Source organism: Terrapene carolina, unplaced genomic scaffold (assembly GCF_002925995.2).
Source record: "Terrapene carolina triunguis isolate 2854851 unplaced genomic scaffold, T_m_triunguis-2.0 Scaffold42, whole genome shotgun sequence".
NCBI classification, from domain to species: Eukaryota; Metazoa; Chordata; order Testudines; family Emydidae; genus Terrapene; species Terrapene triunguis.
Window position 1 is genome coordinate 52,132,422 of NW_020664393.1, and position 13,925 is coordinate 52,146,346.

Sequence of the window (13,925 nt, forward strand, 5' to 3'; positions counted from 1 at the left end):
GGGGAGGAAGGAAGGGATCGGATGGGGCAGGAGAAGAGGGTGAAGTAGAGGAGGAAGGAAGGGGATCTGGCGCGGGGCAGACTGAGCGCGGAGGGATCTGAGCGACCGGAGGGGATGTGCGGGGCGGCAGTAGCGGCCAGGAGGCCATTGACGAAGGAGAGACTGGGGGAGACCAGGGCGAGTTGGTCGCTCCGCCTCCTCCGGCCGCGCTGTCCAGATGGCGGCCCCGTGGCGTGCCCCCGCTCGGCAGGTTGCCGGGGAGACAAGTCTATGCCCCGGGGCCCGGCTTGCCCCCTGCCTGCGGGGATGGGGATCACAATCCCCGCGGATCACGTCAGCCCCATGCCGGGAGGGGAGAGGGGGCCGGCTGGGGACAGCTGCTGCGATCCGGGGGTGGGGGCGGGGCCGCGCCGCCTGGGGACGCTATGAATTAGGAGGCCTGTGGAGCAGCCCCAGCTGGTGCCTCGTACAGCTCAGGAGCCCAGATAGCGTCTGTGAATAGCCCCCACCGCTGCCCTGGCTGGGGGCTGGGTTATTGTGTGTATTAGCCTCACCTGCCCCTCCCAGCCCGCCTTCCCCCGGGGCCATGGTGCCATCGCCACGGCCCCGGGCCAGCTACAGCCTGACGGGGGTGACCCCGGCCAGCACGGTGCTGGTGTACCGCAACGGGGACCCCTTCTATTTGGGCAGGAAGTTCGTGATCCACGATCGCTACGTGAGGACTTTCGAGGCGCTGATAGCCCAGCTGAATGAAGGGGTGGAGGTGCCCTTTGGGGTGAGGACTCTATACACCCCCCAGGACGGGCACCGCGTCCGCAACCTGTCCGACCTAAAACAGGGCGGGAAATACGTGGCCGCTGGGCGGGAAAGGTTTAAAAAACTGGAGTAAGTATGAAAAACTGGCTCAGCATTTAAATTTTGTAAAAATCTTTTATTATTACCATAGTTCCTAGAAAACCTAATAGAGATCAGGGGTCCATTGCGTTAGGTGCTGTACAATAACATAATACCAGACAATACCCAAAGAGCTACCTTTTAAATAGACAAAACAAACAAAGGCTGAAAGGGCCTGACACATTGCATAAAGAATTGTTACCTAAGATTACATAGTAAATCTATGGCCAAACAGGAATGGAATACTGTTTTCCTGAATCCTACCCCACTACCCTCCATATCCACTGGGCTACATTGCCAAACCGAAGCCAATAGAAATGTTTCCAAAAGTTAAAATGAAAAAAATTATATCTAATGGAAATAGTTGGTTTTAAACAACTCTACATTTCTCTGCAGGGTTTGCAATCAAAATGTTGCTGCACTGAGAACCTGAAACTGACTGAATAAATGTGAAACTGACTACATTGAGTTTTACTTGTCCAAGCTGAAAAAAATGCAAAAAGCAAAGTATAAATAGTGAAAAGTAATTTGCCTTGTTAAAATGTTAACTTGTTATGATTACATATAATTACTCATTTCTTTACCCGTCTTTAAAGTGTCCCATCTAGTGATGACAGTTTCAAAGCAGGTGGTGCCAACACTTAGGCCTTGTCTTCACCAGGAACAAAGGTGTGTTTTTTAATTTAACTAATACATGGTAAAATCCTAGTGAAGACAGGGCAATTTGTAGGTTTAACATGAGTGAATGGGTTAAAGCTCAATTAAGCTTAAAGAGACTCTCCAGTAACAGAATAAGGACAAAATTCGGATTCTACCCCAATGAGGGCAGTGGTACTGACAGAAGTTGGTAAATTACAATAGGAAGGGCCATCTTGCAGATACTACAGCTTCTAGGATGTTATGCTCTATATTGAGCTTGAATGGAAATGATGGAATTGTGATTCCAGATGTTCAAACAACTCCACTGCCTCTGTTATGTCTCATAGTTTTGCCAAGGAAGAACAGAGTGAAATTAACAAGATTCCAGTCAGCTTCACTAAGGGTATATCTACACTTACCCGCTGGTTCGGCGGCAAGCAATCGATCTTCTGGGATCGATTTATCGCGTCTTGTCTAGACGCGATAAATCGATCCCGGAAGTGCTCGCCGTCGACGCCGGTACTCCAGCTCGGTGAGAGGAGTACGCGGAGTCGACGGGGGAGCCTGCCTGCTGCGTTTGGACCGCGGTAAATTCGAACTAAGGTACGTCGACTTCAGCTACGTTATTCATGTAGCTGAAGTTGCGTATCTTAGTTCGATTTGGGGGGTTAGTGTAGACCAGGCCTGAAAAACTGTAGGCAGCACAATTTCATGCACCAGCTGTGGTTGCTGCTGCTGGTTGGGGAAACTGGAAGTTATTCCTGAGTAGATTTGGGCTCGTTAACTGCTGCAAAGCAAGTGTTCAAGAACATTTATTTGAATTCTGAATTACTGTTTGATTAGACCATGTTTATGGCCTTGATTGTGCTTTTCTTAAAACATTTGTGAATGTATTTTTTTTTTGCAGAAACTCATAGAGAATAGGTACAGTTTATATAAATACCCATATTTGCCTGGGTATTTGTGCATGAACAAAATTTCATTATTGTTTGTTGTTCCAACAGCGAGTAACTAAAAGGGACATAACTGAGCACTACTGATTATTTTTTCCCTGTATTTGGAACGTGAAACTGAAATTCAAATAGTAGTTTTTAACGGAAATCAGTTTATATAGTTTCTTATGAAGTCCAAAGATCTGATGTTGACACAGTTCTGGAAAGAGGGTAAGATAACTGCTGCTATAGTGCCATCAGTGGGCCCATGAACATTTTTGTTTATTCCACATAACAGCTGCTTTTTGAACAAAACTTGGCATTGGAGATGATGATGTAATAACACAAAACAAATCAACAAAATACCACAAAACAAATAAAGAACATTATATTTGGAATCCATACGGGATTTTATAACAGTTTTAAAATAGAGTAGTTCAAATTTAGGGCCCAATCATACAAGCTGCTGAAGAATCTTCCGGAGAGGTGTTGTGCATTCTCAACACCGACTCAAGATCATGGAGAGGATCTTCGCAGGATACTCAATAACTCAGCAATGATCCTTTAAATTTACAATATCAGCATCTTAAAAAATAAAAAGCATCCAGAGACCCCAAATGAAATTAAAGCCCCATTGTGCTTTGCACTGTACACACACACACACACCGTCCCTGCCCCTTAGAGTTTACTATCTAAAATAAATAGACAAGACAGACGAAGTCTGGAAAGAGGGGAGTATTATTTCCTCTTTACAGACGGGGAGCGAATGTCCAAAGATTAAATGACTTGCAAACAAGTCTGTTGGAGAACCATGGAATAAATCTAAATATGCTGAATCCCAGACCAGTGCGTAAACCACAAGCTCATCCTTCCAATTTATAAAATATACTAAAACTGACCAAAATCTGCAATATTTTGTCACTAATTAAGGGTGTTACAACTAGGCTAAAATGTTTTATGAAATTACTAATCCATTGAAACAGATAAATATATTTTGTCTAATTTTCCTTTTTTCCCCCCTCCTGCAGCTATATTCATATAGGCATTAAAAAACCACAAAGACGAAAGAAGGTAGTGGTGGTAAGTATATAACTCTTAAAACTACCCTTTTAACATATTGTCAGGAGTTAGGCCATTAATTGGCCGTATCTTTGCTTCTTTCATAAGGAAAATTTGGAAGCCAAAAAAAAAAAAAAAAAAAGGATTGCACTCCAATACTCTTTAATCACTGGGAGTCCTTGAAATCTCTCTCGCCACAATTTCTCCAATAATTAACACCATGCAGTTTATATATGTGTTTCTCTAAGCAAAGGTTCACTATTGTAATGATTATTGTTTTATATCCAATATTTACATGGCAAGGATTTGTAAACCTGTTAAAGCTTCCTAAATAAATAAGTAGTTAAAAAAAATTTCATTTGCAATGTTATAGTAGAAGATCTTGTACAGTCATGACACTCATAAAGAACAAGACATGTGCCTGAAATTAATTGTCCCAAATTTTAAATTCCTGCACTTACCTTTGAGATACACATCACACTTGAAGTTTGTCATGGCTTTTCTTGTTGATTAATACAGTGCTTTATAAATAATGTAAGCAATCTCTAGCTAGAATATAAGGGATATTAATTTCTGTTACAAAAATAACCCATAGACATAGGGTTAAGGATTTTGCACCAGAAGATGAAAATAAAAAGGCTTAAACCCCCATATCCATATTAAATTTTTATTTAATATGAATATGGTTAATCAGGAAGACCAGGGCTACACAGGAAGGCTTAGAAAGCTACACAGGAAGGCTTGAGGGCTACTCAGGAAGACGAGGGCTTTAAAAAGTCCGCTCCTAAGCAACCAGACGAGCTAGCGAACAGGAGTGGCTAACGGGAATTTTGCGAGGGAGTTTACAGGGGGAGAGTAAGAGGTGGCTAGATACACTTTCCATTTCGTAAACTTCTTTAAACTTAAGCCCCAAAACCACCCCTGATAAAAACAAAAAAGGAATGAGCTTCAGGAGTAAAAAGAGAATGCAGGCAGAAGTCCAGCAACAGAATGGGGGCTACCCAGTTTATTGCACCCAATGCAGCATGTATGATTACCTGCCCTATGAGCAGGTGGGATATGTGTGCATTCGGTGCAAGGAGCTACTGGAGAGAGAGAGGTACATAGATGAGACTTTCCGGGACACAGTAGAACGGTACCACCCCCTATCTGACAGCCTCTGTGCTGTTGTGGAGGATGAAAGTCTCAGGGAAGGAGAACATCCAACTGGAGCAGAGGGAAATGATCCCATAGTTAAAACAACGAGGAGTCCTTGTGGCACCTTAGAGACTAACAAATTTATTTGGGCATAAGCTTTTGTGGGCTAAAACGAAAGCTTATGCCCAAATAAATGTTAGTCTCTAAGGTGCCACAAGGACTTCTAATTGTTTTTGCTGATACAGACTAACACGGCTACCATTCTGAAACATGATCCCATAGTTGGGACCCTCCTTCCAGATGATGATGTGGTATCCTCTTGCACTGAGGATATCAGTTATTAGGAAGAGACAGGTATTAATAATGGGCGATTCGATCATTATAAACATAGATAGCTGGGTTTGCGATGACCGGGAGAACCGCATGGTGACTTTCCTGCCTGGTGTGAAGGTTGCGGATCTCTTGAGACATCTAGATAGACTTATGTGTAGTGCTGGGGAGGAGCCGGTGGTCATGGTACATGTAGGTACCAATGACATAGGAAAGGATAGGAGAGATGTCCTGGAGGCTAAATTTAGGTTGCTAGGTAAGAGATTGAAGTTCAGGACCTCCATGGTAGCATTCTCTGAAATGCTTCCAGTTCCATGTGCAAGGCCAGTTAGACAGGCAGAACTGCAGGGTCTCAATGCGTGGATGAGACAATGGTGTAGGGAGGAGGGGTTTAGATTTATTAGGAACTGGGGAAACTTTTGGGAAAGGGGAGCCTATACAGAAAAGATGGGCTGCAAGTAAACCAAAATGGAACCAGATTGCTGGCACTTAAAATTAAAAAGGTCGTAGATCAGTTTTTAAACTAAGGGCTGGGGGAAAGCTGATAGGTGCGGAGGAGCATGTGGTTTGGACAGAGACATTCCTTAGGGGAGGATCTACTAACGGAGATTCTCTATGTCCTAGTAAGGAGGAGAGTATGGAAGATGATAAAATACAGGTAGGATCTGATGAGAAACAGTCAAATGAAAAAAAGTCTCATTCAATTACAGTAACTCCTCACTTAACATTGTAGTTATGTTCCTGAAAAATGCAACTTTAAGCGAAACAATGTTAAGCGACTCCAATTTCCCCATAAGAATTAATGTAAATGAGGGAGTTAGGTTCCAGGGAAATTTTTTTCACCAGACAAAAGACCACACACACACACTATAAGTTTTAAACAGACAATTTAATACTGGTACACAGTGATGATGATTGTGAGGCTTGGTTGAGGTGGAGGAGTCAGAAGGTGGGATATTTCCCTTACTGCTAAATGATGAACTAGCAATTGGCTGAGCCCTCAAGGGTTAACTCTCTCACTCTACAAGGCAGCAGGAATGGAGGGAGATATGCACATTTCCCCTTTAAGTACACGGCCTTGTTAATTAGATCAGCTTGCTGAGACCGCAGCTGCTGCAAGCTCCCTCTGTCCTGAGCCCTGGTGTGTCCCCCCTGCTCTATGGAAGTTGAGGTAAGCGGGGTGCAGGAGCGGGGGAAGGTGGACACCCTGACATTAGCCCCCCTCTTCCTTCCCCGCCCCCCACAGCAAGCAGGAGTCTTGGGGAGCAGCTCCAAGGCAGAGGGCAGGAGCAGCACATGGCAGTGTGGGGAGGGACAGCTGCAATTGCTAGCCTGCTGGGCAGCTGCTGCAGAGGGAACGTAGGGGAGTGGGGAGCTGATAGGGAGAGCTGACAGGAGGGCTGCCGGTCCACCCTGATTCCAAGCCCCCACCAGCTAGCTGCAACGGGCTGCTCTTCCTGCAAACAGTAGACAAAGCAGGCGGCTGCTAAATGATGTTAGAAGGGAGCATTACACAACTTTAAACGAACATGTTCCTAATTGATCAGCAATGTAACAACGAAACAGTGTTAACCGGGACGACTTTAAGTGTTACTGTACATCATGTAATGGGTGACAGCTAAAAAGTGACAAGTTTTTAAAGTGCTTATATACCCATGCTAGAAGTCTAAATAATAAGATGGGTGAACTAGAGTGCCTCATATTAAATTAGGATATTGATATAATAGGCATCACAGAAACTTGGTGGAATGAGGATGGGACACAGTAATACCAGGGTACAAAATATATCTGATGGACAGAACAGGTTGTGCTGGTGGGGGAGTGACAGTATATGTGAAAGAAAATGTAGAATCAAATGAAGTAAAAATCTTAAATGAACCAAACTGTACCATAGACTCTCTATGGATAGTAATTTCATGCTCAAATAATAAGAATATAGCATTAGAGATATATTACCGACCACCTGACCAGGATGGTGATAGTGACTGTGAAATGCTCAGGGAGATTAGAGAGGCTATTAAAATAAAAAACTCAGTAATAATGGGGGATTTCAACTATCCCCATAGTGACTAGGTACGTATCACCTCAGGATGGGATGCAGAGATGAAGTTTCTTGACACCTTAAATGACTGCTTCTTGGAGCAGCTAGTCCTGGAACCCACAAGAGGAGAGGCAATTCTTGAGTTAGTCCTAAGTGGAGCACAGAATCTGGTCCATGAGGTGAATATAGCTGAACCGGTTGGTAATAGTGACCATAATATACCGTATATACTTGTTCATTAGCCTGTTCGTTTATAAGCCGACCCCCCAAGATGGTTAGGTAAAAATAGCAAAAACTGTATGACCCTTTCATAAGCCAACCCTATATTTCAGGGGTTGGCAAACTTTGGCTCCCGGCCGTCAGGGTAAGCTGCTGGCGTGTCGGGACATTTTGTTTACTCTGCAGGCATGGAGCCCTTCAGCTCCACTTCCCACAACTCCCATTGGCTGGGAACGGCGAACCGCGGCCACAGGGAGCTGAGGGGTTCCATGCCTGCAGACGCTCCAGGTAAACAAAACGACAATGTATTAGATATTCAATTTTGGTGTAGACCCGTTTATAAGCCGACCCCCGCTCTTTGATGCTCTTTGATGCGTTACTTTTTTACCAAAAATATTCAGCTTATGAATGAATATACAGGTCTGTCGCATCTTTTACGCATTTAACATGTGCGATTTCAGCTTTATGCGGTCGGCAAAAACAAAAAAAAGAGAAAAATAACAATTTTAATACTGTACTTGTAGTGTGGGCGATTCCGCCCGCCATTCAACTCAATGTAATTTTGACTATACACGGTTTTCGCTTTATGCGCTAACCGCGGAACGGAGCCCCCGCGTAAGATAAGACTCACCTATATACGGTAATTAAATTTAACATCCCTATGGCAAGGAAAACACCACAGCGGCCCAACACTGTAGCATTTAATTTCAGAAAGGGGAACTACACAAAAATGAGGAGGTTAGTTAAACAGAAATTAAAAGGTACAGCACCAAAAGTAAAATCCCTGCAAGCTTTATGGAAACTTTTTAAAGACACTGTAATAGAGGCTCCTTAAATTAAATGTATACCCCAAATTAAAAAACATAGTAAGAGAACCAAAAAAGAGCCACAGTGGCTAAACAACCAAGTAGGAGAAGCAGTGAGAGGCAAAAAGACATCCTTTAAAAAGTGGAAGTTAAATCCTAGTGAGGAAAATAGAAAGAAGCAGAAACTCTGGAAAATGAAGTGTAAAAATATAATTAGGAAGGCCAAAAAAGAATTTGAAGAACAGCTAGCCAATGATTTAAAAAAAATTTTTTTTAAGTACATCAGAAGCAGGAAGCCTACTAAACAGCCAGTGGGGCCACTGGACGATTGAGATGCTAAAGGAGCACTCAGGGATGATAAGGCCATTGTGGAGAAACTAAATGAATTCTTTGCATCGGTCTTCACGGTTGAGGATGTGAGGGAGATTCCCAAACCTGAGCCATTTTTTTTAGGTGACAAATCTGAGGAAATGTCCCAGATTGAGGTGTCATTAGAGGAGGTTTTGGAACAAATTTGATAAACTAAACAGTAATAAGTCACCAGGACCAGATGGTATTCACCCAAGAGTTCTGAAGGAACTCAAATGTGAAATTGCAGGACTACTAACTGTAGTCTATAACCTATTATTTAAATCAGCTTCTGTACCAAATGACTGGAGGATAGCTAATGTGATACCAATTTTTAAAAAGGGCTCCAGAGGTGAACCCGGCAATTACAGGCCGGTAAGCCTGTCTTCAGTACCAGGCAAACTGACTGAAACTATAGTAAAGAACAAAATTGTCAGACACATAGAAGAACATAATTAGTTGGGGAAGAGTCAACATGGTTTTTGTAAAGGGAAGTCATACTTCACCAATCTACTAAAATTCTTTGAGGGGGTCAACAAGCATGTGGACAAGGGGGATCCAGTGGACATAATGTATTTAGATTTCAGAAAGCCTTTGACAAGGTCCCTCACCAAAGGCTTTTAAGCAAAGTAAGCAGTCATGGGATAAGAGGGAAGGTCCTCTCATGGATTGGTAAAAGATAGGAAATAAAGGGTAGGAATGAATGGTAAGTTTTCAGAATGGAGAGAGGTAAATAGTGAGGTCTGTACTGGGCCCAGTCCTATTCAACATATTTATAAATGATCTGGAAAAAGGGGCAAACAGTGAGGTGGCAAAATTAGCAGACGATACAAAACTACTCAAGATAGTTAAGTCCCAGGCAGGCTGTGAAGAGCTACAAAAGGATCTTTCAAAACTGGGTGACTGGGCAACAAACTGGCAGATGAAATTCAATGTTGATAAATGCAAAGTAATGCACACTGGAAAACATAATCCCAACTATACATATAAAACGATGGGGTCTAAATTAGCTGTTACCACTCAAGAAAGAGATCTTAGAGTCATTGTGGATAGTTCTCTGAAAACATCCACTCAATGTGCAGCGGCAGTCAAAAAAGAAAACAGAATGTTGGAAATATTAAGAAAGGGATAGATAATAAGACAAAGTATCATATTGCCTCTATATAAATCCATGGTACGCCTACATCTTGAATACTGCATTCAGATGTGGTCGCCACATCTTAAAAAAGATATATTGGAATTGGAAAAGGTTCAGAAAAGGGCAACAAAAATGATTAGGGGTATGGAACAGCTTCCGTATAAGGAGAGATTAATAAGATTGGGACTTTTCAGCTTGGAAAAGAGACGATTAAGGAGGGATATGATAGAGGTCTATAAAATCATGACTGGTATGGAGAAAGTAAATAAGGAAGTGTTATTTACTCCTCATAACACAAGAAGTAGGGGCCACCAAATGAAATTAATAGGCAACAGGTTTAAAACAAACAAAAGGAAGTATTTTTTCCACACAACGCACAGTGAACCTGTGGAACTCCTTGCCAGAGGACCTTGTGAAGGCCAAGACTATAACAGGGTTAAAAAAAGAACTAGATAAGTTCATAGAGGATAGGTCCATCAATGGCTATTGCCAGAATGGGCAGTGATGGGGTCCCTAATGTCTGTTTACCATAAGCTGGGAAAGGCGACAAGGGAATCTTGAGGATTACCTGGTGTCAAGTATCAGGGGGTAGCCGTGTTAGTCTGTATCTACAAAAACAACAAGGAGTCTGGTGGCACCTTAAAGACTAACAGATTTATTTGGGCATAAGCTTTCATGAGTAAAAACCTCACTTCTTACTCACGAAAGCTTATGCCCAAATAAATCTGTTAGTCTTTAAGGTGCCACCAGACTCCTTGTTGTTTTTGAGGATTACCTGTTCTGTTCATTCCTTTTGGTGCACCTGGCATTGGCCACAGTCAGAAGACAGGATACTGGGCTAGATGGACCTTTGGTCTGACCCAGTATGGCCGTTCTTATGTTATGTTTTCTTTACCTTGCACCTTCTATGGAAGTGAGACAGAATTGAAGGCTAGAAAAATTAAAGGAGAGATTATGCAAAACTATTAAACGTAAACCTGTACTTGACTAATCCTTAGTTTCTACCCACTATTTATTATGCCTTTAAGATAGCGGAGTTGGAAATACCACAGTTGCTGTTTCATGTCTTCATCATTCTGGTGGGCCAAGTAGCCTTAGTAATCATTCTGCAAACACATGTAGCCCTGTTTCCTGTATCTTGTATTTTGAATTTATCATGCTACTGTATTTTGCATTATGGGCTCTGGTATTGCACACAGTGCATAGTGTGGTAGCATGCTAAATTCAGACACAATAGGGCAAGTAGTGTTAACTCAAACTGACACATGAATCCCCACCTCCTGGACTTCTTAGCCCCCTCTTCTCCAAAAATAGTTGCCACAGTTGGATCTGTGGATAAGTTCTTCTGGGCCATGGATCCATGCCAGCCAGGACACAGATGCAGAGATCAAGGGGATCTGTGATTAATTTGCCAGTGCTTGGAGGGCCTCCAAGCCTTAGAGTCTTCTGGGAAATTTCCCTTAATCCTTGGGTGCCATTCAAAACATGGTGAGAAAGGAATACTCACAGGAGAAAGTGGCAGGATCCAGACCATTGTCACAGAGTTTTTTCAAGGTACACATAACTTCTGTCACATGCAAAGAAATGCCAGAACATCTCTAGCTTTAGAAAGTGTGCTTACCTTGACTTTGACTAAAAAATTCAAAAGTCCAATCCACAGACAAATTAATTGGCCTGGTGTATTTTAAGTCTCTCTTCACCTCTTCAGTAACTTCATCACCTTTGCAACAGAATTCCAGAGCATCCTAACATTCTAAACTCCTCAACATGCTGCTTACCTCAGAATCAGAACGTGCATGAGCCTAGCAAGGTCTACATCATAGAGAACACATAGAGCCCAGGTTTGTCACTTGGTGTGTAAGTGAGGGAGCCCAGTTCTTCACTGGGGCTGTTAAATATGCATGTAGGTTTTGATTTAGATTGTAAGGCTTTTTGGATGACGGGACTTACATCTTTCTTTTTTGTTTTATGCAGTACTGAGCCCACTATCTGTGCTCAACAAACACTTACAAGAGGAGCTGGTATAAAGTTTGCCTAACATTTTGAATGATAAAGGATTCTTGCAACCTTTTCTTTGAGAATTGTTAACACTTACTAGTACTATGTTGTATGTAGAGGGTTGGAGAAAAAGCGAGTTTGGGTTCCCTTCATGACACACCCGGACCCAGCACATGGCCCCAACAGCCCATCACCCTGTCCTGTGGGTACCACATAGGCAAGGAGACCCATGAGGTGGAAAAGCAGGAGAGCTAGGCTGCATATTGCCCCAGCAACCCATCCCTTCAACTCTGGGATAAGAGGCTTCCCCTGTTGCTAGCTTATGTAATTGGTTCTGTAGGTGTATTTGTTTGTTTTTGGTTTTTTGAAGTGGCAGTTGTCTCTCCTGAAGCCTCAGGGTTCAAACAGTGCTGCTAGTGCATGATGGGGAGGTTGTTACAGTTGTACAGAACATAATTTGTTTTAATCTTTGTCCTTATGCCCACCCCTCACAGGAAATTGCATTTAAAAAGAAGGTGCGGGGGTGGGGCGGAGGGCGAAACATGTTTATGAGATGTTATTTAGGTTGCAAAGTCAAGCACTCAAAAGTTAGGAAATGCCAGATTTACAGTTGCCTATGCAGCCTTAATTTGGCCCCTTAATGTGTATGCATTATGACATTTAATTACATTATCCCATCCTTCCCCCCCCCCCCCCCCCGGACCCCTGTGTCATTCAGTGCACAGGTTAGATGTACAAGTGGGCAGAATTCAAGTTGCATGTAAAAGTGACTTTTCCTAACTTTTGAGCACTTGATTGTGTAACCTAAGTAAATGTTTTTGTATGCAATAGATATGATAACAAAATAGGCATTTGAGACCAGAGTCCACTTGAATATACAAACGCTAAACTGGACACCCTTATTTAGGTGTACAGCTTTGACAACTGGACCTATAGCATACGGTATATATTTGTGTTGCAGTCTGCATCTACCTCTATGGACTTTTTATTTTGCCTTACTCATAATAGGTGATATTTACACCAGTACGGAGAGCCCACAGAAAGCCTGTGCACCATTTAATTCCCAGGTTAGCCCTTAAAGTAGGTCTTAAGTGATGCATAGACCTTGTATTGGAATTTAAACCAAAGTAAACAGGATTTAGCCTCCCAAAGATCAAATTGGAAAGGTCCAGATAAATATCTACATTTTGAGATATCATTGGATTTAAATTGAAAACAAAGATTTGCAGTAGTAAATTGTTGTATTCATTGATACATTTGCAGTGAAATGTAGTGAACATGTACTAGTTTTCTTACATTTTCAGTTAAACCAGTAATTTTATCTTTTCAGTGAAAATGAATTGGAAAAATTAAGAGGGAGCTCCAGGCGACCTTTATGTAAGGAAGAAATTCCTTTAAAATTAATTTTAAAAGCACGGTATGCTTTTAATATAATCTATTAAAATCAAAGTCTGGAAAGCACCATAGTAAAATACATTTAAAATCACATTTTATTTATTGGGAGGAAAAGGTTTTCAGTAAACTCCCTTGGGATCCTGAAGCCACACATTCAAGTTTGTTTTAATGAGAACATCTGAGTCTAATTTGGACAGCAGCACTTCTACTTTTACAGCTGTTTGTGACATATCTTTTATTCTAAGTGAGGTTTGACTGCAGAGAGACTGATTAAAAAAACACAGATGAGGACGGTGCACCCCTTGCTGAATTTTCTCACTTTCTTTACATTAATAGCCAAGGATCCAAATTCTACCTATTCATGCATGCAGATGAAGGCAGAGATTGGACCCCACTGCAAACCTTGTGTAGTCAGCAATGATGACAGAACAAATGACTCTGTTTAAAATGTGTGGGCCAGATTCAGCTCTTGGTTACATAAGTATAAAACTGAAGTAAAACCATTGGCTTCAGTGGAGTTATTTTGGATTTACACTAATGAAACTGAGATCAGAATTTGGTCCTATCACCTTTAAAATTTGGGAGTTTATGGAAGTACAGCCCATGTAAGAGACTGGGAATGTCTTACACATAGCAATAATACACTTTTTGGCTAATTAAAGAGCAGCGTTAAGCTCCAAAAAGAATCCTTTTCAGCCAGAAAGATGGTAGCTGCCATGTACCTTGAACATGAGGGGATTAAAAAGTGGAAAAAAATCACTGCAGCAAGTAGTTTACATGTGCCCAGTGGTTCTCAAACTATTGTACTGGTGACCCCTTTCACATAGGAAGCCTCTGAGTGTGACCCCCCTTATAAATTAAAAACACTTGTTTATATATTTAACACCATTATAAATGCTGGAGGCAAAGCGGGCTTTGGGGTGGAGGCTGACCGCTCGCGACCCCCATGTTATAACCTTGCGACCCCCTGAGGGGTCCCGACCCCCAGT

The 13,925-nt window shown here is 42.2% G+C and overlaps 1 protein-coding gene across 4 annotated transcripts in view; it reads left to right on the forward strand.

Moving 5' to 3' along the window:
• The first annotated feature begins 415 nt into the window (after positions 1–415).
• DCDC2C (doublecortin domain containing 2C) overlaps positions 416–13,925 on the forward strand; it is a 102,417-nt gene continuing 88,907 nt past the window's right edge. For 3 of the 4 annotated variants that reach the window (XM_024215795.2, XM_024215796.2, XM_026653102.1), the window contains exons 1-2: positions 416–885; positions 3,494–3,545. In XM_024215795.2, the coding sequence (XP_024071563.1) occupies positions 587–885; positions 3,494–3,545 (351 nt within the window). In that variant the 5' untranslated portion in view covers positions 416–586. Of the gene's footprint in view, positions 886–1,490; positions 1,564–3,493; positions 3,546–13,925 lie in introns of all 4 variants that reach the window. The other variant, XM_024215797.1, reaches the window with a different exon arrangement.